The 23,959-nt window shown below is 35.9% G+C and overlaps 1 protein-coding gene across 3 annotated transcripts in view; it reads left to right on the forward strand.

The window, feature by feature from the left end:
• Positions 1-23,114, forward strand: part of GPATCH2 (G-patch domain containing 2) — a 120,354-nt gene extending 97,240 nt beyond the window's left edge. The window contains exons 9-11 of one of the 3 annotated variants that reach the window (XR_008430201.1): positions 7,345-7,427; positions 19,396-19,832; positions 21,070-23,114. Coding sequence is in view for 1 of the 3 variants with exons in the window: in XM_053939301.1 (XP_053795276.1) it covers positions 7,345-7,427; positions 19,396-19,565 (253 nt within the window). In the remaining 2 variants the exon portion in view is untranslated. Of the gene's footprint in view, positions 1-7,344; positions 7,428-19,395 lie in introns of all 3 variants that reach the window. The other 2 variants (XR_008430200.1, XM_053939301.1) reach the window with 2 other exon arrangements.
• Positions 23,115-23,959: the final 845 nt, after the last annotated feature.

Raw genomic sequence — 23,959 nt, forward strand, 5'->3', positions numbered from 1 at the left:
GATCCCTGAATATCATGTGTAAATCAGCATCCACTGGTGCACATTAACTAAAATTCTGAGGCATAAGCACACTGACTTCTATTTAGACTTTGATTTTGTGTAGTGTGAGAAAGAGTTTAGAAGAAAATTTGGATAGTTTGCTTCAAAATACATAAAACTTTCATGTTTTGTCTTCCATTTTTGTGCTACTATATTACATACTTGGACTTTTAGTGTTGCTTCTTATTCCTTACCTATTTTAAAAGATGCTGAACACAACACTAATGCTTGCAATAATTTAACCTAACTCTATATGACTGTAATCCAGATCTTTAAAATGTGGTTTTTTTTAATATTTCTGAAAGAATACATTTGTTCTGTACTTAGCTTATTTAGTAAATTTCATTATTGGTAAACAAATATGTATTCAGAAATATCTGGAAGAAATGGTAGCTGAGTACATTATCAAGTCCTTCCATTAAAGTATCTGTTCAGATCCATGTTTACTGCTCAAGTCATAAAGATATTTTCTAAATCATTTCAGAACTGGACTGAGGCCCATATCTCTCAAATAGCAAGAATGAGGTTGCAAGATGAAGAATAAACCAAAGAATATTTTCTTTAGAATTTGTGAAACAATATTGTCCTCTAACAGGCTGACGTTCTATTACTGCGACCTATTTTCAAAGTACATTTCACCATTGCACTAATATGATCATTATTGTTATCATGTATTTCTTCACACAAAACAGTAATGGACCTTGTCATCAAAACTATTTAGAAATATTCTAAATTGATATGAAATTTATGTTCTGAGCTAGTGTAAATATTAATTTCCTGTATAGAAAATGTGAAATCATGTCATTTGTTGAAGAAAACTGAGTGTTTGCTATCTAATTCTTGACAGAAGTGTATTTTTTGGGTTTGTTCCCTCAGTGTTCCTTGGTGACTTGTTTGTACACCAAGATATTGGTTTGGATTTGCCTTTGTGTAATTCATATACTTTTGATCAATTCCAACTCATGCCCAATTATATTACACTAAATTAACATAATTCAACAGATGTTGATATTTAAATGTTTTCTGGCATTCACATCTTGGACAGCTGTCTTAGAGCTTGGGGAAAAGGCAAACATTTAGAGTTAAATGCTGAACATATGCTTAAATTACTAATTAGAACCAAGAAAAAACAATGCATTATCCTTTCTGAGGGCAGTAGGCCTCTACTACTGAACTATTTTTTAGGGTCTCTTTTCACAAATAAAGTGCTTAAGTGACTTGAGTATGGGTTCCAAATCATACGTAGTGATGCAGGTTTTTATTTTCCATCATGTGCACTAAAATTATGCCAGTGTGGAGTTGAATGTGTTGATTTGTAGTGTTCAGATAAATTTTGGACAACTGCTGTGTCTGAACGACCTAAGTGCTGCTAAAGATAACAGCGAGGAGTGTGTTAGGATATAGTATTTATTAAGTGATGAGGTCATCTCATGGGCCAGGGAAAGATTGCACCCGGTCCTTCAATAATACAGGTGGGTCAGCATTATGCTCGAAGTTATGTTGTGAACAGATTGGCATTGTATGAAAAGAGTTTGATAGAGTTGTATGGGCTTATCACATCTTTTTAAGATGTAATAAAAGGGAAATAAAGTGCATAGCTCTTCTGGTTAATGTAATGGTTTTCACACGTGCAGAAGTAGGTGAAGCAATCTATTATATAGATTATGTCATTCTTTAGACAAGTTTGAAGAAAAGCTTTACTGTTTGTAAAGGATGAGGAGGAATCAAACACAGAACTGATTTCACCTGAATGTTGTGTGAGAAAAGTGACAAGAAAGCCAAAGAGAAAAAGAAGGCAGGTGGACAAGGAACCATCCCTCTCTAAAATTGTTCATGGGACACAAGCATTACTGCACATGCCAAACTTCTCTGGGTGTTCAAGTAGACACTAGGGGCTGCATTCATGTTTTGGCAAGCTGTGTACCACAAAGGAAAGAGGATATCTTTCTTTATAAATTTTCTTAGCCATTGTTTTTCATATCTTTTTCCTGAGAAACAAATGTGCCTTGCATATTTCAGTGTAGTATTAAGAAATCATCATGCATCTTTTCTGTGGTTATATTGATACACATGCCAGAGGCAAAGATTAAGTGTTCATTATACCTAGATAATACATAATAGTCTTCCCAAATTTACAGCCCCGGTTGCTTAGTACGTTTATTTGGAGTGATACACTTTAATTTAATCCATACTTCTGGAGACTCAGTCAAAGGGAAATGTAGAATTTTATGTTTGTCGTAATTTAAATAGGTATTAGTGTTATGATATGTTTAGAAAGACATATATAATAGGGTTTTAATGGTGTTTACCTCTAAACTTAGCATAAACTGTTCCATTGACTCTGATGCTCTTGAAGCCATTGTGTGCCACTTGTGGTAATTTAGGAATGATCAGTAAGAGTTAAAGTTCTCCAGACTCCCTTATTTAAGCAGCACTAATGGATGTGTTCCACTGGCCACCAGATACCGCAGTGTCTGCATTTTAGGCCATGTAAAAAGAAGATAGGCTGTGCTACAGATCCATTCTGTGTAAGGAGAATCATTTATGTGATATTTTTGTGTAAAAGGTACTTAAATAAGGGGAGGTTTGCTCAGGGTATTTTTGAATTTTTATGAAGTTGAGCTGTTCCACACATTCCATTTTTTAAATCATTTTATTAGCTTGTTTCTCTGGGTTTCACAATTGAGTTCTGTTTTCTCCATCCTTAACTGCTGCTGTGAACATTGCTTCACAATATCCCTGCTCCATTTCAGTTTGTAAGAAATTGTCAAGTAATTTCAAGCTTAAAGTGAGTTAAGTTGTCCCTACTGCATTCTCTCTTCAGTCATATCCATATGAATATCTAATTTTTGTCCGTATTTTAAGACTGAAAACTGAGAGTTTCAGTTAGATTTCCCATTCAAAATAATTCTCTCAAATTCCTTCTGAAATACGAGCCAGTTAACTTTTTCCTTTTTGTGATGTCTTGTGAAAAAAAGTTTACTGAAAAACTTTCATCAAGCCTCTCCATTAGCTGAAGCATCCAGTGGTGCTAAACTTGCAGAGTTCTACAGCCATCTGCAGGAATGCACTGATACTGTGGCAGAACAGGTTGTCACTGTTTACTGTGTGTTTCTTCCTCAGGTGAGAGATGTTAATAGCATTATAATGGATAGGCGTGTATTGATGTTTACCAATTCATCTAATTATGGAGTACAAATCAGTCTTCTTGAAAATGTTATTACATCATAATAATGTGCTGTATCAGATTTTCCAAGTTAGTGTACAGAAATTTGATAAATACTGTTAGACAAAAAATGCTCCTCCACTCCTGACTTCATTAGTAAATTTTGTTTTGTTTTTTTACAGCTGGGATGATAGTGAGTACAGGAGCAGGTAATAAATCAGAGAAATAGAACACATGTTCAGGAGTATCTGCTGTCCTACAGCCATTTTATTGTTGTTCTTCTCAGTGACTGGTGAACTTTTAACTCAGATAGTGGCAAGGGTGAAAACTACCAGTGAAAGAGTGAAGAACCCTGTTGTATCCTCAGTTCTCAGTAGGTTTATTGCACTTAAAGCAGCTTAGCTGTACGCTCCCCCACAGAACAAGATGTTTATTTGGAGAATGTAACCACATGGTCCATGGATTGCAGAGGTCAGGGTCGATAAAAATCTGACACGGCCTGTTACAAATGTCTCGGAGAGGTGAATGTGTGTGACTGTTGAAAAGGCATTTGTCAAAAATATTTGCCTGTGGAGCTATGAAAATTATGGAAAAGGGGATTGTGTTGTGTAGGCACAGCTATGCTTGGGGAGCTTAAAGAGACAATTCTAGACATGTTACCACAGTAAGGGCAATTACCTTAATTACCTTGAGAAAAAGAAATTATAAAAAGACTGCCGCTATTTAAGGAGGAAATAGCAAAATTTCCATCAGAGGGAATGTTTCACAAAAATGCATAAATGCTTGTGAATTGCTTTGCATGTCATTGCTTCTCTAAAAGTATCAAATCTGTGGGGTTTATTTATGGGATTTAATAGCTAAACTTTGTGGAGTTTATTTATTATTTCAATAGCTTTTTTTGGTTTTTTTTATTATTGCTGCCTTCCCTGTCTATCTTCATTTTGAGACTTTTATTTACCATGTAAAAAGGAGAATCTAAACACTGTGTGCAAGATGAAAAATGAATAAAAATTGACAGCAGCTTTTCCAGTGTTTTGCTTAATACGTTGAGGCACGGCACAACAACAACAACAAAATTCTTGGCATGCTAGTGTAAGTTCACACCAGCCTGGCTTTTGCAGCCCTCTTATTTCCCTCTGCCACAACTTTGCTGCTGCTATGACACTTGCAGGCCTGCTCGGCCGTGGTGCAGCTGATGCCCTGTCCATGCTCATATTTTTCCTATTGACAGTGAGTGTTCTTGCCAAACGCCAGGGACCATAGTCACATCTGTTTGTCTCCCAAGCTTGTCTGAGGCTGCTTGGGAACACTTTTTATCCAGAGGGCAGCTTTAACTAGGCCTAATACTCTGAAAAGCCTCTGTTTGTAAATGCATACAATGAGGCGACAAGTTCCTGTTGTCTTTCCTTAAAAATTATTCCATTTGACACTGCTTGCTCCAGTCCCTGTCACCAGCACATCAAAAGCCAGGTTTTCAGGCAAGGTGGTCTTAACAAGTTTTATTTTTTCCCTGATAAAATGCCTAGCTTCCCTACAGAGCACTATTTATAAATGATAGCTGGAAGCAAGCTAGGGGTAAGTAAAAGAAGGCAGGCAAATAGCTTTCTTCCTTTCTGTAATCCATGCTCTCCTGATTTAATGCTAAGAAACATAATGCTGAACCTAACTTGATTGAGGGTCAGAGTTCTCCCTACTTTATAATACCCCCATTACAGCCATTTCAAAATGTACTCTGCAGCTTCACAGCTCTGCTTCTTTTTGACTAATCTGCCAGTTCCAGAGAAGTAATAGTTCTTGTCTGAACCTCTCTAAATACATAAATTAATAAATAAATATGAGCTTTTTGTTTTGCTGTGGTTTACACTGGCAGAGCATATCAAATGTTAAGCTCTGGTGAAGGCAAATGCAGCTTTACAATCACAAGTTGGCTGAACATTTGATGGTAGTGACCATCAAACTGGGTTTGACAAAGCTTAATTGGTGCTCCAGGATATTGTTATTTATTTGCGGTGTAGGGAATTTTTGACAACGACAAAGAAATACCCATGCTCACCTTGGCCGGTGATGGGGTTGTTGTGATAGGCAAAGGCAAATGATTCATTTATGCTGAAGGAACAAGGCTGCCTTTCAGACGTTCATTGATTTTAAATTAAAAAGTAACTGCTGTGTTCTACATGAAGGGTGACAACAATAACAAAGTAGTCCTTACTTAGTGTTATTTGTTGCAACTCCATTCCCTGTGCCTGGAGGAAAAGTGGGGAGACCCCAGTACCATAATCTTACAGATCAATAATCTAGATATCTCAATGTAGTGTAACAGATAATCAATTCTGGTAAAATAACTCAAATGCTGCTCACTGTTCCTGCTGTGGCTCAGGTCTTCAGGTTCAATTGCTTGACTTTATTAATTTTTATCTTTCATCCTACTTGTATTCCTGCAGACTTTCTCCCTTTTTCATTCAGAAAACAAGAGTTTCACATTGTAGAACATATAATTTACAACTATCACACAACTTATTCTGCATGTTTGATACCATTGTTAAATACTGATCCATTGGTGATCAAACATCTCAAATATATTTTCTTCAGTTACTGTTGCCCCATATTGTATTTAAATATTCATTTTCTTTATCATACAATCAGTTATGAAAGGGTTACACTTTTTGATTTCTTTCTAAATTCAGAACTGAAAATTATCATCCTGTTAGTTTACTAGTTCAACTGTGTTGAGTTTCTGGATATTAAAATAGGATAAAATTTCATGTTGGAATTGCAAGGAAAATGTGTCTTAAAACAAAGGGGAAAAAAGTGTTGAAATAAGGGTTCACTAGGTGAAGCTAGTATGCACTTCTCTGTGAAACATATGTTTCTTGGAATATTTTATTATTTAAATACAAGCACTGTGCTACCTGATAATCTGCTGTGTCTTCCTAGAAGTAGTATGCATAGGATTGTACATTGTCATCTTACTCATCAAGGCATTGTTGTCATTCTTTTACATTATTTAGCAGATCTGAGGTCTCTCAACAGTATATGACCATTTGTTATTCATTTAGAAGTAGCCCAGCTTTAAAATGTTTATAAATGCCATAAAGGGTAAGTCATATATTCACACCGAAACCAGATCCCATGAGTGACAGTGTTACTATGCTGCAGTGGATTGTCAGATGCAATTTTCAGCTTTTAACTTTATCAAAATTCACTACACTTATGTGGTAAGAAACACATTTCTCAATAACATTTATAGATACATATTAAAACTGTGCAGTTCAGAAATTACTGCATTTACCCCCCCCCCCTTCTTTTCTGGTTCTTAAAAAAAAAATGTCTGCTACATATATGCAATTCTGCTGACATTCTATATTACTTTAAGAAAAATAATAACTGTAATTGTCTTTTGAGATTCCATTCCAAGAGTCAACACTTGAAAATTCCAAATTTTCTGTGGTACTGATTTCTACTTTACTTCTACTTCTGGGTTTAATGCAATAGCATTTGCATGTTTGCCATCCTCTGCATCTCCATCAATTTTCCAGTCTCCAAGTGTAAGCTCATAATTGTTTAAGAAGCCTACCAGATATTGTGCTTCCGTGGTATTCTCACAACTTGCCTATGAATTGGAAGAGGATAAATTGTTATGCTACAAGTTTATTTCATGCACCTTTGAAGAGTTAAGTGTTTCATATTTTCTCATTCATTCTTCATCTTACCTTAAAAAAATTGATAATATTTTCCATGTAATAAATGCTGCTCTGACAGTAAAGCATTACCAGCCAATTGATAACCTACAAACAGCATTGTGATCTCTTTAGATAATTAATCTTAGCTATTTTCCTGTCAGGAGCAACAGTGTTTTTGTTTTATGTTGAGCTAGACAGATTGCCAGTTTTGAAAATTAAAAAGCATTCCCTTTATATTTATATTTATTCATTCCAGTAACAATTTATGATGCTGCATTTAGATACTGAGCACTTGTCAACAAACATAATTATGTTTCGATATAAACAAGATTGGTGGCTTGACTGTGCAGCTTCATCTTGGTTGAGAATGTTTTGATATAGGTTCAGATTATACAAGCTGTGTATTTATGTGGCAGTTTTCTTCCTTTGTTAATAGTTTTCTCCTATAATTACTTGCAGGCAAACCAGTGTACATTTAGGATCATTGTGCATGGGAGACATCAAGCGGAGAAGGAAAGCTGCTCCCCTGCCAGGACCCACAGGTAACCAATTTCCCTGGGACAGAGCACAAACCACAAGATGTTAAATCTCTAAATACAAAGCAGTAGGTCAGTGACCTGGGGAAAAGCTTGATAAATTCAGTAACTTCCCATGTAACTTCAGATATGTTCTATTCTTATTTATTAATAAAGACCAAGGAATAAATAGGCTCCCTCCATTCTCCTGCAATTATTGGCAATTTCCAGTCCTTTGTAGTGCAGCACTTCTTTAAAGACACTAAATCTTTTTTCATATACTGAGACAGCAAAGATTACTCCTTATGTCCCTTCAAACATTACAGGGGAAGAGACCTGAGGCATCTTGTTTTCTGCATATGAATGCTCTAAATACCCTGCACAATAAAGTCAGGATGTGAATTCTTGGGTAAACAATTGAAAATGTGGTGATAAAGCTGTGAAGCACAGTTTTAAAATTAGTGCTGTAGATTAAACAGGAAGCACTTGCAAGCACATTTCTGAAAGATTTTTACAGATGCAAGGTCACAACCATTGGATGCATTTTGCTGATGTCACAGCTGTGAAATGACTTTTTCAATACTTAGGAGTGATTTATAGGACTCTCATCAGTTTGTTGTATTAATTATATATGTGCATACTGGAAGGATTAGGTTGTATGTGAGTCCATGTGAGCCTTTATATATAATTCTAATGCAGAAATCTGGATTGCATGTCCCAGTCATACATAAATTACAACAGCAATATCTGCAACACATAGAATTTTCAAATATATTTCAAGTAGATATCTTTAGAGAAGCCTAATACTTGTATTCTAGCTGAATTCCCCCTCCTGAAACTTCTTTGTTTCAAACCTCAGTGGCAGAAACAGATCAGGAATAATATTAACAATGTTATAAAAGCACCTTAGTGGCGGCAGTATGAAAAAAAGAGAATCTATGGGTCAGCTTCTAAGACTCTGAACATATGTGAACTGAGAAAGAAAAATACTTAATGGCTGAAGAGAGAATAATGTAATTATTTCTACAAGGTGATTTTCACTTCACAACTTTCAAGTACTAGAGGATGTCATTTTGTACTGAGAGGTTATCAAGTATCATGAAATTAATTTTATTATTCACTTTACCTTGGGCTTTCAGTGTTCAGAATTTTATTTTACAAGCTGGCTCCTCTGCGTAACTTTGCAAAGCCAATATTTTGATACTAAGGCAAATATGTGGTCATTCAATGTTATGTGTCCATGAAGTCACAGTTCTAGAATTGCCCCAAAGTTTGCCTTTATATGAAGAGCAACAGAGAAAAATGGTGGATAAAGGTCTCACATGAGGTACTTTTTAAGTGATGTGCCTTCTTTTCTATCAAGTTCAAGGTAATCTTTTCAATTTTCTTGTGATCAGGAGGATTGAGAATTTTTTTTTTTGTGGTCTTAGAAAAGTTGTTGTCTTTCTACACTTCATCCTTGTAAGTTTTTAAGCAAATAGAACCTTTGGTAAACATTGAATAAGCTCATACCTATGTATAGGTAATGGATAGCATACTAGAGATTATTAGTTTTCTCAAAGGCTAACCTTCCTACAGCAAAATTATTATTTATCTGTCACAGGCCTTGTTTTTGTTAGTGTTCCATAAGATTTTATGAAAGAAACGGGGTTTTCTTTTAGAATGAATGTACGTTTGGAAATCAGGGTTAAAATAAGATATTGCTTATTTGATTATTCTTCTTTCAGTAGTTTTAGTTAGCTAAGATATGGGAATAGAAGGGCTTGATTTTATGTAGAAGAATTTGTGAGCTTCTTTCTTGAAATAAAAAAATATGGAAATTGTTTACATGAACAGAAGTTGGAAATGAAAAAAGCATACTCCTAATAATTGTTTATATTTAATATAATAGTGAAACCTGAATTGCTGTCTGTAAGTGACTCATTTACTGCAAGTGTTTTCTTTATATGGACTGCAAATTGGCAAAGTTTGGTTTGAGTCAATGTGTTGGTAAGAGTGTTTTCTAAATTCTCATCCACATTTGGAAAGAAATACCTTGGTAAATTAACTCGTCTATAAATCTGCACAAATCTGCTGAAAATGGTCATTTATGCCTTTAGGTTCAGTAGTGAGATGAGAACAATCCTAAGGAGGTATTGGAATGTGTTCCCTGGGTTTGAGTCTCACAAGGGTAGCACCTGCTACTTTCAGACACCTTACAAAGCCACAGACTTCTGTAGCAAGCAGTGTGATTGGTTAAACATTTATTAATTGTGACAAGAACACCCAATTTATTTCAGTACTCCAGCTTATTTACTGCTCTTTCACCTTTGTATTTTGTATTGAAAAAGTAAAATGAATATTGATAGAGTTAGATATTGATTTCTAAATTTATAGCCCGTTCTCAGCCTGCAGTCAAAGTCACATACCAATAGGTTTGTGTATATTAGTAACAAAGGATGTAGCTTTACTTGTACAGCATTGAGAAACTATTGAAGCAAGAAAGTTTGAGCAGCACAGAGCATTTTATAGTTTCAAAAATGTCATTTGTAAAGGTGAAGAAAAGATGTGTTGAGTAGCAGTGAAGAAAATGGGAGATAATATAGGCATGGATGGTTAGGAACTGACAGTACTGATGCAGGAGTGTCATATTCCATCTTTTTTCCTCGAATAAATTTTCTATTTTGTGAATGTTTCATATATCCTATATGTGTATTGTTGAACCTAGATAGTTAATTAATCAACAAAAAACTTATACTAGTAAAAATTGATTACTTCCCACAATTGAAGTTTGAGGTGTCGTACCATTTACATTTTCTTTTGCATGACTTCTTCCATGAAACCAGTATTATTCCAGTGATTCTCTTCACATGTGAGAACAGGTCATTCTCAATGACCTTCTCTCCCCTCTGAGTACCTGTGTGGTAGAGCTATTTCATGTGACACCCTGACATATTTCACTGCAGCAATACGGTGCTCTCAGGTTTGTATAAGGACCTCTTAGACAAACTAATCCATTTTCATGGAAATAGCCCTTCCAATACTGGGTCCAGTTTAGTGAAAATAATAATAAGAAAGCAACAACAACAACAAAAATTTTGCTAGGGAAAAAGAACATTCTTTGCATGGTAGTGTTACTACTTGAAACACATGCACTGGGAACATTTGCAGTAATTTCAGTTTTAGATTATCTAGTTTAAGTCTCATATCAAACCAGTAGGTGCTACAGAATTTTAGATACCATACACTGAATATGTATTTATCCCAGTTCCTTTCTAATTGACTCTTCTGTACAAGATTTTTTGTTTTTATCATCTCCTGCTGAATCCCTGAGATATTTTAATTTTTTTTTTAACAAACCTTTAAGTCTTATATGTTGGGGAAAAAATCACCAAATTCTGTTTCACATCTCATATTTGTATGCTTTGTAAGTAGTCATTTATTTCTATTTCAAAACAATCTTTTTGCTCTGATGTTGCATAGTGTGATTTACATTTTGGAGCAGTGTTAAAAACCTGCAAAAACCACCTATAAGAAGAGAAAGCTGTTTTTTATTTAAAATCTAGAAAATGTTTTTATAAAATAGGTAAATGACTATGCATGTAATGAGCACTTTAAACTGCCTTTTGCAAAAACAGATTTCAGATGTCATATTCTTTATCTAGTTGCCATGTTGCATGCACATGCTACACTTCAGGCTGGTCCTGATTGAAATGACCAAGTTAAAAGTCTCATTTTAAAGAATGTGTTTTAATGAAAAATATGACAGTTTCTTAATTACAGCAGAAATACTGAGCACTGCTATAATGCCATCATGACTCACTTTAACAAGGTAATCAAAAGGGTACATGTTTTCATTCCTTTTTAAAAATTGCCAACGGAACAGCTAAGCAAACTATTTTGCTGATGCTTAATATGTCAGTGATTAAAAATCAGACCTGAATATCTGCAGAACCAAAATAATGATTTGAAAAAGATTGTGATTACAGTGTGATAACAGCGGTGGCTGAGGCTCAGTTTGTGGTGAAGGTCAACTTAGTGCAATAGTTTCAGGGGAAAGGTAAACTTTGGGGTACTTTGATGAACTGACTGTAAATTTCCAAAACTCTAGACAATCTATTATAAGCCTACTTTCTTTTAACTTGATTCACTGCTTTTCTGTCTACCAAATATACAACGCTATAGCCAGAAATCCCTTGTCACAGGGCAATGCAACACTGGCGTGTTGTGAATCCTTTCCCTTATTGCCTTGCACCATTTCTTAGCCGTGGTCTGCCAAAGTCCTTCCTGGCACTTCATGCCTGCTTGGTTGTCCAGCCCATGGACTCTCATTTTTCTTTGGTTGGTATCTAACGTGCCAGCAAGTTAAATGTTAGGGACTTCTTTCTGTTTCTTTGTTTCTTCTACCATATTGTCTCACCAAACTAGAAGTTAAAAGATTGCAGAGTGCCATCCGGTATTGGAATCTGCAGTCCCTTCAGACCAAAAGACTTTCTGTGTTGAGCTTGAGGTGGCTGGTTCAGGCAAGGCATCTTACATACAAGCACCAGAGTTCAGAAAGTTCAGTAAACTTCAGAAGACCTGCAATTCAACCAGGACAAGCTTATCCTGGAAAATTGCTGATGGGTTTCTTGTGATCTAGAGAGAAGGCAATATTCTACAGGCTGTACACACAGCCACTATAAAGTCGAGAAGAAACATTCAGATTGATAGAGGATGACTGTACCTATCTTTTCTAAGTGCTGTTGTCTTCTGAAATGTAGAAGCTTCAAAAATAATTCCCTGAATTACTCTGGGAACCTTTCCTAAGATAGCTGTTTCTGCTTAAGGAAACCATTCAAATTGCCTCTACTGGGAGCTGAACTTCATGGTCCTTTTAGGTGCCTTCCAATTTAAGGTGTTCTGTGATTCTATGGATTTTTTGGCTTCACTTTCAAGAACCATAATCCGGCTTACCAGGAATATAACCAATGAGAGCACCCTTAATATAGTGGAAATTTAGGGGGAAAAAAGGCTAAACCAGGCATTATTTTCAAGTTTCAAAGGTATGTTTCATTAAACAGTTGTACACTTTGCTTTGAGTGAAACAGATGTCAGTAGGGAGACTCATCCTCTAGGGCAGTTATGTGCTCTGCAAGTTCTGCACATTCTCTGCCAGACATCATATTAAAGTGGTTCCCCACAGAGAGGAGCTACCTCCCTTTTATGTGCAGTTTGTTAGAACCATCACCTTCCTCAGATGGGCAAATGGATGTCCTGTAGTTTTCCTAGAACTCAACCAATAAAAGAAGTGCCTGATATTTCTGTCAGTCAGTTTTAGATTGGTAATTGCAAAGGATTTTTGTTAAAACACAAATGGTTTGGCAGTTAAAATGTGTCGTTTTTCCTTAGTCAGCATAACTTCTTATCCCAGCTCTCCACACCAACCCCTCAGTTGCTGGTGACCAGTTTTTCTTTCTCCTGAGGGAATAGGAAGCACTGCTGCAAACAGTCCCTGGTAGAGATTATGCAAAACCCACTTTTCTTAAAGGTTTTTCAATATATGATTCACTTTTTGAATAAAGGAGGAGGTCTGTGCATAAACCTGACAGCTTATGCAGAAAGTTGTGACACTTCAGAGGAATAAAAATACCTGTTTACCATGTGAGGAAATAAAATTCATTGATTTCCAGTGAAGGCAAGATTCTGTCTTTTTGTAAAAGCCTTGCAATTGGTGGAAAAGTTCCTAATAAAATCTGTTGTACATACTCTGGATTTCACAAAGAAAATTATTTGCTTTGGATTTCCACTGGGTTTCATGGTAAGGCTGCAAGTCTTTCTGTAAAAATGAGGGAATGCTTATCAGATGGGATTAGTTTTGCTGAATTTGGGGGGTTTAAACAGAACTTTGGAATGTCTCCCAGTGAGAATGCTTCTTGCAAGGTGCCATCCAGTGACAGTGTTTCTGTCATCAAAGACAAGGTGTGTAAAAGACCTTCTTTGGACTGAAGTGAAAAGACAGTCTTGGATATTCAAGAGATTTCCTTTACTGAGGGATAAACGGCAATCTAAAAATGCCAACTCTTCCAACCGATTTTATAGCAACAAAGACTGAACGGGCATGAAGTTTTACTCCACACACAGCATAATCCAAGAAAGAATGGAAGGACAAGGAGCACCTGCAAATCCAATTCCAAGTGATCTGTGTTTCTGGATAACCTGTTATACCTAAAATTCAGTGTTGCAATCTTAATTGGTGTGTGAATTTATGTTTATATATTCAGGAGAGTTGAAAATAGATTTAAATCTAGAGTCTATGCTTCAAGATAGGGTATGTTTACCCAGGCCACATTTAATACCTCTTGAGATGGAGTAGTAGGGATGAAACTATGGCAGTGGAGACATCAACAAAACTTGGCTGTGGATCCGGGATAAATACAGAGGTGTCCAGCACCTGCTGAAGTCATAGCTATGTCCTCTCTGCTAGTCTTATCTCTCTGTCAGTTAGAATAAAATTCAATGCAAGCAGACTTACCTGAACATAATAATTCTAAAGTTATTCTTTAGATAGTCTCAGCTCAGTGTGAGGGATGTGTTAAAGTCTGGTGAAATAAAGCAGTCTCAAATATTAGCTAAATAATTTTCATAGCATTCTCATAGCTGAGTTGTTTTAGTTTCGGTTTGGTGTTTTTTTTAGTAGATACACAGCCATATGTACTGAATTTTGGAAATCACTGCAGGTGCTGAGTTTTAAAATCACTGTGCATCTGGTGGCTGTGCTTCTGAAGCTGTGTCTGTGCAATTACCCAAAACAATTTTAAGAACATAAACATCTAGGCAGTCTGATTCCCATTTTGCTAGTTAGAGAGCTGGCTTAAAAAGAAAGACTACAGCAATGTATTATTCTGATTGGTTTCCTTGTGTATCAGGATCAGTCCCTACTCTTCTGAGCTCATCTGTCTGGTGAAGAGTCAGAAAAGAAAAAGAATAGATGAAATATTAAATGCTTTCAGAAAATGAGGGGGAAAGTGCACCAGCTTTTAAAGAGAATCAGCATGTATCATTTCTGCTTCCATTGGCTGTTTATCCAACATCAATACAACACTTTAGGAGCCAAATTACTAAACAAGCTGCCAATTAGGCTTGCAGTCAGCTGGATAGATTAGTGGCTAAGAGAGGCAGATACAAGATTTTCATCTCTTGAGCCAATTACGCAAGTGAATTACCATCCACAATGCTCCTTGGAAGATTTGAGGTAGAAAGACTGACTCTGCTGTGATAGACATAAGTGAGATCCAGGGTAGGGGGTAAGGGTTAGCAGGCCATGTATTGCAGAAATTACCCAAGCAAAAAGAGATCCTTCTAGGAAAGGATTTAAAGGATTTAAGGCTGCTGGGAGCGATAGAAGAGGAAATAATAGTTGTCGTATGCTCTGCGAAGGCATTGCTGTTCTGCTCACAAGTCTTAATCATACAAAAGAAAGATGAAAGGGCAAGACTATATTTATGTACAGTGCCATTTTTTCAGAACTGTTTAAAACCCCGTTTTCTTAACATCAGAAATAGTGCAGTGGCCAGAGATGAAATTACTTCACTATGCTTTCATTTGTTTTTTACAGCTTGGGGGGGTTGAGAGAAAAAAAAAAGAAACACCACAAAAAGCCCACACATTTTCTTAAATAAGGGTTATCTGAGAATTTGATCCTAGCTGTATTGTGGTTTTATTCAGCCCAATATAAGCCAAACATGCTTGATGTTAGTCTTATCCAGCAATTGGACCATACAAATAAATATTGTGACAATTGTGTTTTATGAGGTAACAGCTCCTTTATTATTCTGTAATAAACAATAACTTCAATGTTGAGCTTTGAATTTGTAGAAGCATTTTGCAAATAAAATGGGTCTGCCAGATCAAAACTTCATAGGCTCATTTGTTTCCTGCTGGCAATGTTGTACACTGGTGTAACATTGTTCCTTAAATATGAAGCAAATTTAAAAGCTGAACTTTTGCAAGCTGCTGTATCCAAAAATGATTAAACAGATGTGAAGCCTGCAGCAGCATTAGACCTCTGATCTGATTTTAGCTTACAGATGGAATTAAATTAATTCATGGCAATCACTGTAAAATCAAGGGTATGGCACTGAATGCTAGTGTACTGTTTAACCAGGACATACCTGTCTCAACAGCTGTTAAGAAAAAATTACATACCTTTATTTTTCACTGAAACCTGCCTTTAATGCCATCATAAGTATCATACCAAAATTAAACAAATGTGATGAGTTTTTTTGCTTTCCACTTCCCAGTTTTGTCCCTTACTACTCACACATTTCATATTCTATGTATGTAAGGTCATATGCATGAAAATGTAGACCTTGAAGTGTGTGTATTCATATAGACAAAGATTTTAGAATTGCCCTTTTTTCTTTCAGCTGGCAGTATTGCAGGGAGAAGGAACATAAACTGAGGGTATTTTACAGTGCTGTCTTTTCAAACAAGTTACTATACCTTAATGTTTGCTCCTCCCTCATATAATGGCATCCACTTCTACATGCAGACTACTCATCTGGTAGGTCAGGAACCAATTGTTAGGGTTGCTACAAACATTTTCAGTCTGTAGAAAAAGGTGTACTGCACAGGAGATTTCTACAAATTATTAGTATAAGACATCCTTGTAGCTCCTGGAAACCTCATACAGCAATAAAATTAGAAAAATATACCCCTACTTTTTTCCTTTTTTTTTTTTTTTTTTTTTCTTTTTTCTTTTTTTTTTAAATCTGATTCTGCATAGTTATTTTTTGTGGGACAGCACAATGGATTGGTTTTGCTCTTGCTCCTGGGTGGGTCAAGATTGAACATGTCCCAGAGGTAGCACAGCCCTTCTCAAGGCCATGTGCTTGGACCGTTCTCTTTAACGGGCCCTACTGGCTAGTCCAAGAAGTGCCATAGGCATGAATTAAAAACTGAACTTGAAGATGAATATTGCAAGGACAATTACTGCTTTTAATTAGAAAATAAAAGCCCAAAGCACAGGAATGGGGGTCAGGGGAATAGCACATAGAGTAGCATGATTTTTAAGAGCTCTCTCCCATCATGCAGTCTATCAGCAATGCAAATGTTGGGTTTTTTTCCAACCTGCTGATTACACATGAAATGGAGGAAGAGGGCCATACTACTATCCATATTTTTTGGATTCAAGTAAAATATATTGCATTACAGATAATTTTTTCAAGTGATGGGTGAAAAATTGCAGAAATATTAAGGCAGGCATAGATAGTATTCAAAAAAGAATGAACTATACTGCAATAGATTGGCCAGGGTATATTGAATATTTTTCACAAATCAAATAAAAGCAATCTGTATTCACCTCATTTATGAGAAGGAGTAATTAGTCAATTAGTAATATAGACAAGATGGGTGGGGTTTTGCTTTTGCTTTATTCTCACTGCAATACAAAGCCTTCAAATACATTATCCTTTGGACAGTGTATGTTGTTTGATTGTTTTCCCAAAAGTGGGTTGTGAAATCAAGTTTATGGTGGCTTCTCTTTTCTTTCTTTTTCTTTTTTCTCCTTTTTATTTTTTTTAATCTCATGATATTCAAGAGTAAAATAGGACTCTTAAGAAGAGCTTGTGTTTTAATAGGAGATATAAAAGTATGTACAGTGGAGGGGAAAACAGTTACCATATACACATTCTAGCAGTACTTATATGTCTTTAAAAACAAATTATTCCAATTATCCTGTCATGGAAAAGCAATATTGAATTGCTTCAAAAGGTATCAAAAATAGAAGCACCAGTTGACTAAATAACATGTCAAGGTACAGCGTGTTCTTTCATATATCTTCTTTGTGAGGTTCCTCTGGCTGTCTCAGGAATTGAAAAACATGTAGAAAGGCTGTACATCTGCTACAGGAAGAGCTCTGTGGGTTTTTCCCCTGAATAGGCTAAAACAAAAAAGCTGTTTACGTTGTCTCAGGCTATACCTTGCATACTGTTCCAGCAGCATTATGAATGGTTTCATGTTTCCAGTTTTTAGGTGTCATAAAATACACTCTTGTGCTTGCTCTTTCCTGCTTGGCAGGTCTGTTGGAAACTCTCTTCCCCTTGAAGTTTTCCCTTAATTGTTCCACAAACATTTACTGGAATGATTCTTCATTTTTTGCCATCATTTTTTGCAAAAAGTGGACCAAAGCACAGTTCCAGGGTCCTACCTGTGAGGCTTAGCAGAACTTTTGCTGAACAGTACCCTTTCTTCTTTCTCTTTTTTTTTTTTTTTTTGGAGCTAGAAAGTATAACTGGGAAGGTTACAAAGCCTGTGTTGTGTATGCCAGGCAGTGCCAGGGACTCATTTGTATGAAAATTGTCTCTGCCTGTGGGGGCTTGAAAAGAAAGGAAGTTTTGGACATTGAATTTTGTGCTGGTCAGTTCAAGAGGAACCCTCTCAGGGACTGGAGGCTGCTGACTTAAAAGCCTTTATTTTAAGCCTAGCATTAAGCATAGCTTCAAAACCAGTATTAAAGGATGCCTTCCCTCAATGCACTCCTTTTTTTCCTTTGACTCAGGAACTGAGATGCTAGGAAGCAGTCTGCCTTTCATGTAGCCAGTGTTTTACTGAATATGGACAGATCTATAGTGGATAATGCTGGAGTACTGTAAATTCATCATCACAATCATGAGGTTTTTAATGTGCACCTCTCATTTTGAATTTGTGTCTGTGTATGCAGTTTCCACTGTGGGACCTTGCTTTTTGTGGGTGATAAATTAGGCTTTTTAGAAGCTCATGTTCAATTTTTTTGTGTTCTTGTTGAGTAAGTTAATATAATGATAAACCAGCTGCTTGTCAATGGTAAATTCTTGGCTAAAGATATTATAGTCTCCAAGAACTCAAAATCACAGGCTTCTACTACAGTATTTTTCAAAAAGTAACATGCAGAATAAATAGGTAGAAAATCAAACAGATAGTTTTGAAGCTGGGCACATTGAGGGTTTTTTTATTTTGTTGTTGGGGCAGGGTGATGTTGAATAATGCTGAAAACAAAATCCAGCTGTCTACGTGCAACTGCTTGTGTTCAAAACATTCAGCCCTTTTTAAAACTGTTTGTAGGGCGGAAGTTGACAAATTTTAATACAGATTCTTGAAATAAATATCCCTTGTGCAAGATACTTATATTTAGAAGGCTTATCTATACATTGTCTCTGAACTCTGGCTTGGGGAGTCTAGTTGATGAAGGGAAAAAAAACAGCTTTGTTATTTTGACTTCACTATTTTTTGTTTTTTTAAATGATGCATTCATGGGGAAAAGAAACCCTTTTGTATAAAAAAATTAATCTGTTATGCTAATGAATATATACTAACACTTGCAATGCTGGTGCTCTTTTCTGTGGTACATATGCAGCCTTTCTCAAAAGTCTCAATAGTAAGGAGAAGAGAGTGTAAACAAGTAAAATTGAAAACACCACAAGTAACCTTAGATATATCAAATTTCATAGTGTTCAATAAAAGAGAAAGTGAGTAGAGGTATAGCTGAATTTCAGAGTGGTTGACCACCTGTCTGTACTGTTTCTGTAAGAGCTATAATTGTTTAATCAGAACATTTTTATTTGGTTTCTTGAGGGAAATCATTGATAAATATTACTAAGAATAGAGTGATGGTCATGTTACTATGATGTGTCTCTTCTTAATAACTGCATAGGACTAGAAATTCATGTGATCTTGACAATGTACTGGTAGACATCTGCAGATGATTTATATTCTTTAAGGCTGATGTGAAATCCACCGTATTGGAATATAATATGATACTGTTTGTCATATGTAAAAACAGAATGAATTTTCAAAGGCATTAAAAATAAAAGCATTAGACTGTATTATTTAGAATCATATGCAGTCAAGAGGTCAACATGTGCAAAGACAGCCTGTTCTAGAAACCTGTTAGATGAATTAGGAGAATAAGAAGGTTTAAAGCTTTACGGGAGATTATCCTGCTCTTCTCCACATGGCAGGCAGTGCTGATTAATGCTGTGTATTTCTTTAATCTCAGGGTTTGTAGGTGAAAACACCCAACCAATCCCAGAAAACAACATTGGAAACAGAATGCTTCAGAATATGGGCTGGACCCCAGGCACGGGTCTTGGACCAGACGGCAAAGGGATAGCAGAGCCCATACGAGCCATCCAGAGACCCAAAGGACTTGGACTTGGATTTAGCTGACAGAGATAAAAATAAAGCTCAGAAGTAATTTAAAAAGAAAAAAAAAAAAGAAAGAAAGAAAAAGGAAAAAATGGCAAACGTTATTTGTTGTGATTGGCAAATCCAGTTTTTCTTCTCTCAAAGATGGCTGAAGTCAACGAGCTTCTCACAAGCTCCACCAGCTGCAAGGTACAGCGCCACAGTGACAGAACCAGCATTCGAGTCTAACTTCATAATGGTGCTAAAATGTACAAAAACTTCTACTTTTTTATTTTCTGTGGTCTTAAGGTTTGTATTAAGCATAAAATTCAGTATACACACTTTTTTTTTTAAAGCTTCTGACATAGCAGGTTTTAGTACATAAGTACATTTTGTTTTGTAGGTATAATTTCATCTCAAGAGCCTTGATAAGATTTGTTGAGGGAAATGGAACTTTTTACAGCTATTGTGGCTTCCCTCTTTTCAGGCAAAGTTTCCAAGCCTGGTATTTATAGTGTTTAACAATATTTGAGTATAAGCTGTCATTATGGCCATAATACGTACATGCTTCCCACTGGAAGGTGATATGGTACGCAATTTTGTATAAGAGCATGAAAAACAGCTTTGTTTTCATAGGAATCCCATTCCAACACCATTTTCTGGCAATGTATTACTGTCTTCCACATTCAAGCTGAAAAGTAATGCTTTTATACTTGTTTTTATGTTTACAAAATTATCTTTCCTCAGCAAATATTTTACAAAGTTAAAGTTTACTCTAAGTTTGGCTTTCCCTTCATATTAATAATCCTCAGTATTGCCACATTTAAGAATAATTTGAGCTTTGAAACAGGAAATTGTATTGTAGGGATGACTGTGGTTCAGTGTTTATTCAGGGGTTTGACACATTTTAAACAATGCAGTGTTCAACATGGTGTTAATGTTTGGTTTGTGACTGAGCTGTTGCCAATGAGCCACAACCTTTAAGGATCATGAACAGAAAAAGGGCAAGGAAAAGCAGGATTAGGATGGAGGAAAGGAAGGAAAAAGATACTTTGATGGCATCTCACAAATCTAAGCTAGCAATTTAAAATCAAGAGGGATCATTAAGTGTTTTAATCAGTATCCTAATGTATCTAATGTCAGCAGAAGCAATTTCATTAAGCACCAACCAATCAAGCTCCTAGGGTACTTATTAGACTGCAGGATAAAACAAATTCCACTTTAAAATTAAATGATAGGGCTGAAGGAAACTGTTTTTCAGATGGACTAAGGAGAAAATCATGCCCCTCTCACCACGCATGCTTCTAGTAGCTGGCAATATTTACCCTCACTGCAGAGGGAACAGGATTTGATTCTCCAGTCTTTTTTTTTCTTCAAGAGGAGGATCTCCCTTCCACAGCTCCCAAGCTGCAGACAAAAAATACTTAGGTCCAGATGCTTGCAAAGATATTTCTTTAGGATAAAAAGAGCACAGCTTTGTTCATGTGACTGTGAAATGTTGTGATTAATTTTAAGACGTGTTTTATTTCTTTCCTTTTTCTCTCAGCTTCACCCATTTTTCCAGGAAAATAGTAGCAGGAAGAGGAAAACCAGCAGCATTATAGAATTAAATTTGCTTAGAAGAAATGTTCATAGTTTCCAGTGTGGTTACTGTCAGTTTGGGGACGTTGTTTCAGCATACCGCCATAGCGTAGAGATTACAGATTAGTACCTGGTGTTGTTTTTATGATAGTTAAATGCACATGTTCTCCGAGTTTCAGGAAGGCTATTTATTGCTGTTTAAATACTTTATATGATTGTGTGGTTTTGCTTTTTAAAATTATAAGAAACTTTAAACAGAATTGGGATTTTTACAGCAACACATACTTTTTATTGTAAGGTTTTGGGGTATAGCATAATGTGAGTTTGCCACTTCAAATATCTCTTGCACAACTGAACTTGGTTAAATACATTCCATATCCAAAGAATTTCAAGGCCACATAGTTGCAAAGGGCCAAGAGTGTGGAATTCTGCAGCTGGCAGAGGTGCCCACTTGTATGTTATTCCAAATAATGCATTTCTGTGGCCTGCACCTGTTCTGTCAGTGCCATGTGCTTCTGAGGGCAAGTGAACTCTGACAACCTCTTTGTTTTGTTCACTGCAATCAGAAATCCCTTAAAATCATTTTCAACATGTGAATTGCAAAAGTGAATCTTTTAAGATCTGTTTCTTGTAGCTCTATCTGCAAAACTGTAAAGGAATACTCAGTCTGTTAAAATTCTACTGTTTTGCTTTAGTTCCAACACCTGCATGTCTTGGATTGGAAGTATGGCACCTATAACACTTCTCTGAAATATTTCTGTGCAATTTACCATAGCAGTAGTTTCTCAAGAAATAAGTGTAGAGCCCCAAAAGTACTTGAAAGTGTTTCCTGGTTTTAAAATGTAAGAGGGAAATAATGCATACATGTTGCAGAAAAACATCTTTAGCTCATTCAATTCTTTTTTCATGCATTCCTACATATTCAGTGAAGCAGCCAGCCTAGTAGACAGTCATAATGGAAGAACTATGTAATCAGATTGAAAATCTTAAAATTTTCTGTTCTAAATCAGCCTTTTAGTGAGAATCTGTTAGACATTAAGATTAGTTAAACTGGTTTTGATATAGAGATAGATACACTTTGTTTTTCACAGGTATTATCAATAGATGCCACAGCTGACAGTACGCTTTATCTGTTAGAAGCTGTAGAACAAAGTGATTTATTGAAATATTTTCATGTAGTGTTTTTTTATATTTTTTGTGCAGTAAAATTCCCATTCTGGCTCACACTATGATTTCATTTTCATTTTTTCACATGTCACTGGAGTGGTTTTAAAGATACTCCAGTAGTGTGATTTTGCACAGTTAAAGCTAGTGTTTAGAAACAAAACAAAAATTAATTATAGGGGTGTGGGTTTTTTTTCCTTTTTTAAGCCATTGCAATGTTATTTGGCTTTGAAACAGGTCAAAATCCTTGGATTTACTGTTTGTTTTCTTCAGATCTTTCCTATGTCTAACCTTCAATCATACTATGGTACCTGCTATAAAGCTGCACACATTATTTTAAAATACAAGTTTTTTCAGATGATAATTCTTTATGCCTGTGACACTGATTTTTTTTGCCTACATAAATAAATATGGGATCATCTTGTATCTACAAGTTGTCATCCATCACTTGCCAGATTCTTTCCATTTAAGTATTTGAATCAGTAGCTCAGCTGTTACCATGATATTCTTCCTCTAAAGAATGTTTAGTGAAGAGACGTTGCCTATTATCAGCACTGCGTTTTGCTACATGTTCCATGGTGTCTCAAAGTTCTGTGAATTGAGCCATTAACTTGTTAATAAAAGAAACCCATGAGCAGTATCTTATTTCTAAATAAATATTTGTTGAAATCAGAGAAGCATTATCAATATGCTTGTTTTAACAAGTTTGTCCCTGCATTTGTCTTTCTGCAATTAGGTCAATAATGGGTGTAGAACAGCAGTAAATAGCTAAATAATATGTATAGAATGCTTTGCTTTAACAACACAAATGCAAGATGAAATAAAATAAATAGACTCAATTCTTCACAGGCTTTGTATGTTCTTTTCTTTAAAGTACCCTTTCCAGTAGTGTTGTTATTGCACAGGTGAGTACAAAAATATGCTGTTTCTGGAAATATAGAAGTGGCTAATATCATGTACCAAGCAAATGCATACTATGTTAAGCTATTACACTGCCTTTTATGTACCTTTTTATTAGTACTTCTTTGCTATATTATTATTATTCTGCTGAAGATGTTACACCACGATATCAGGAAATGCCTCGTTTAAGATGTTTGCAGTACTTTTGTTATCATATTCTTCTAAGACTTCTAAGTACAAGTTCCCTTCACTCCTTAGGTATGTGTATACTTTGATAACCATGACAGGGCCTTGTGCTTTCTCTTCAAACAGTTCTCCAGAACTGTTCCTCCAAGGAAAACTCACACAACCTTTGTTTTATTTTCCTGCTCCCCTGCTCCCAGGGCACTTTCAGTCAAGGCATATCAGAAATGGGAATCCCTCCCCTATTACTCTTAGTCAAAAAACTTTCTAATTAGACTTCCATCCCTAGCAGAGTTTTCAGGAGCAGTGGGGTAGCTGCAAAAGGGTTAGCGCATATTTACTTGCAACTGAGCACATTAAGTTGTTTGGGCTTCTTATGATTCTCTTCTGTCCTACAACAAAACAGATATTGGAGCTATTTTGACCATGTTGCTTGTATTTGAATATTCATTCATTCAGTAATAGATTATGTAACCTTGATCTTCCCCACCAATGAGAACTGGTTTTTAACAGCTATGAAAAGTGGTTTAAATTAATATGAGGTATTCCATCTATAGAAAGTTGTTGTTTTGGCCTGTTTATAACATTGCTATGATGAATTTAAGTAT

The sequence above is a fragment of the Vidua chalybeata genome, chromosome 3 (genome assembly GCF_026979565.1).
Source record: "Vidua chalybeata isolate OUT-0048 chromosome 3, bVidCha1 merged haplotype, whole genome shotgun sequence".
In the NCBI taxonomy this organism is placed as follows: Eukaryota; Metazoa; Chordata; class Aves; order Passeriformes; family Viduidae; genus Vidua; species Vidua chalybeata.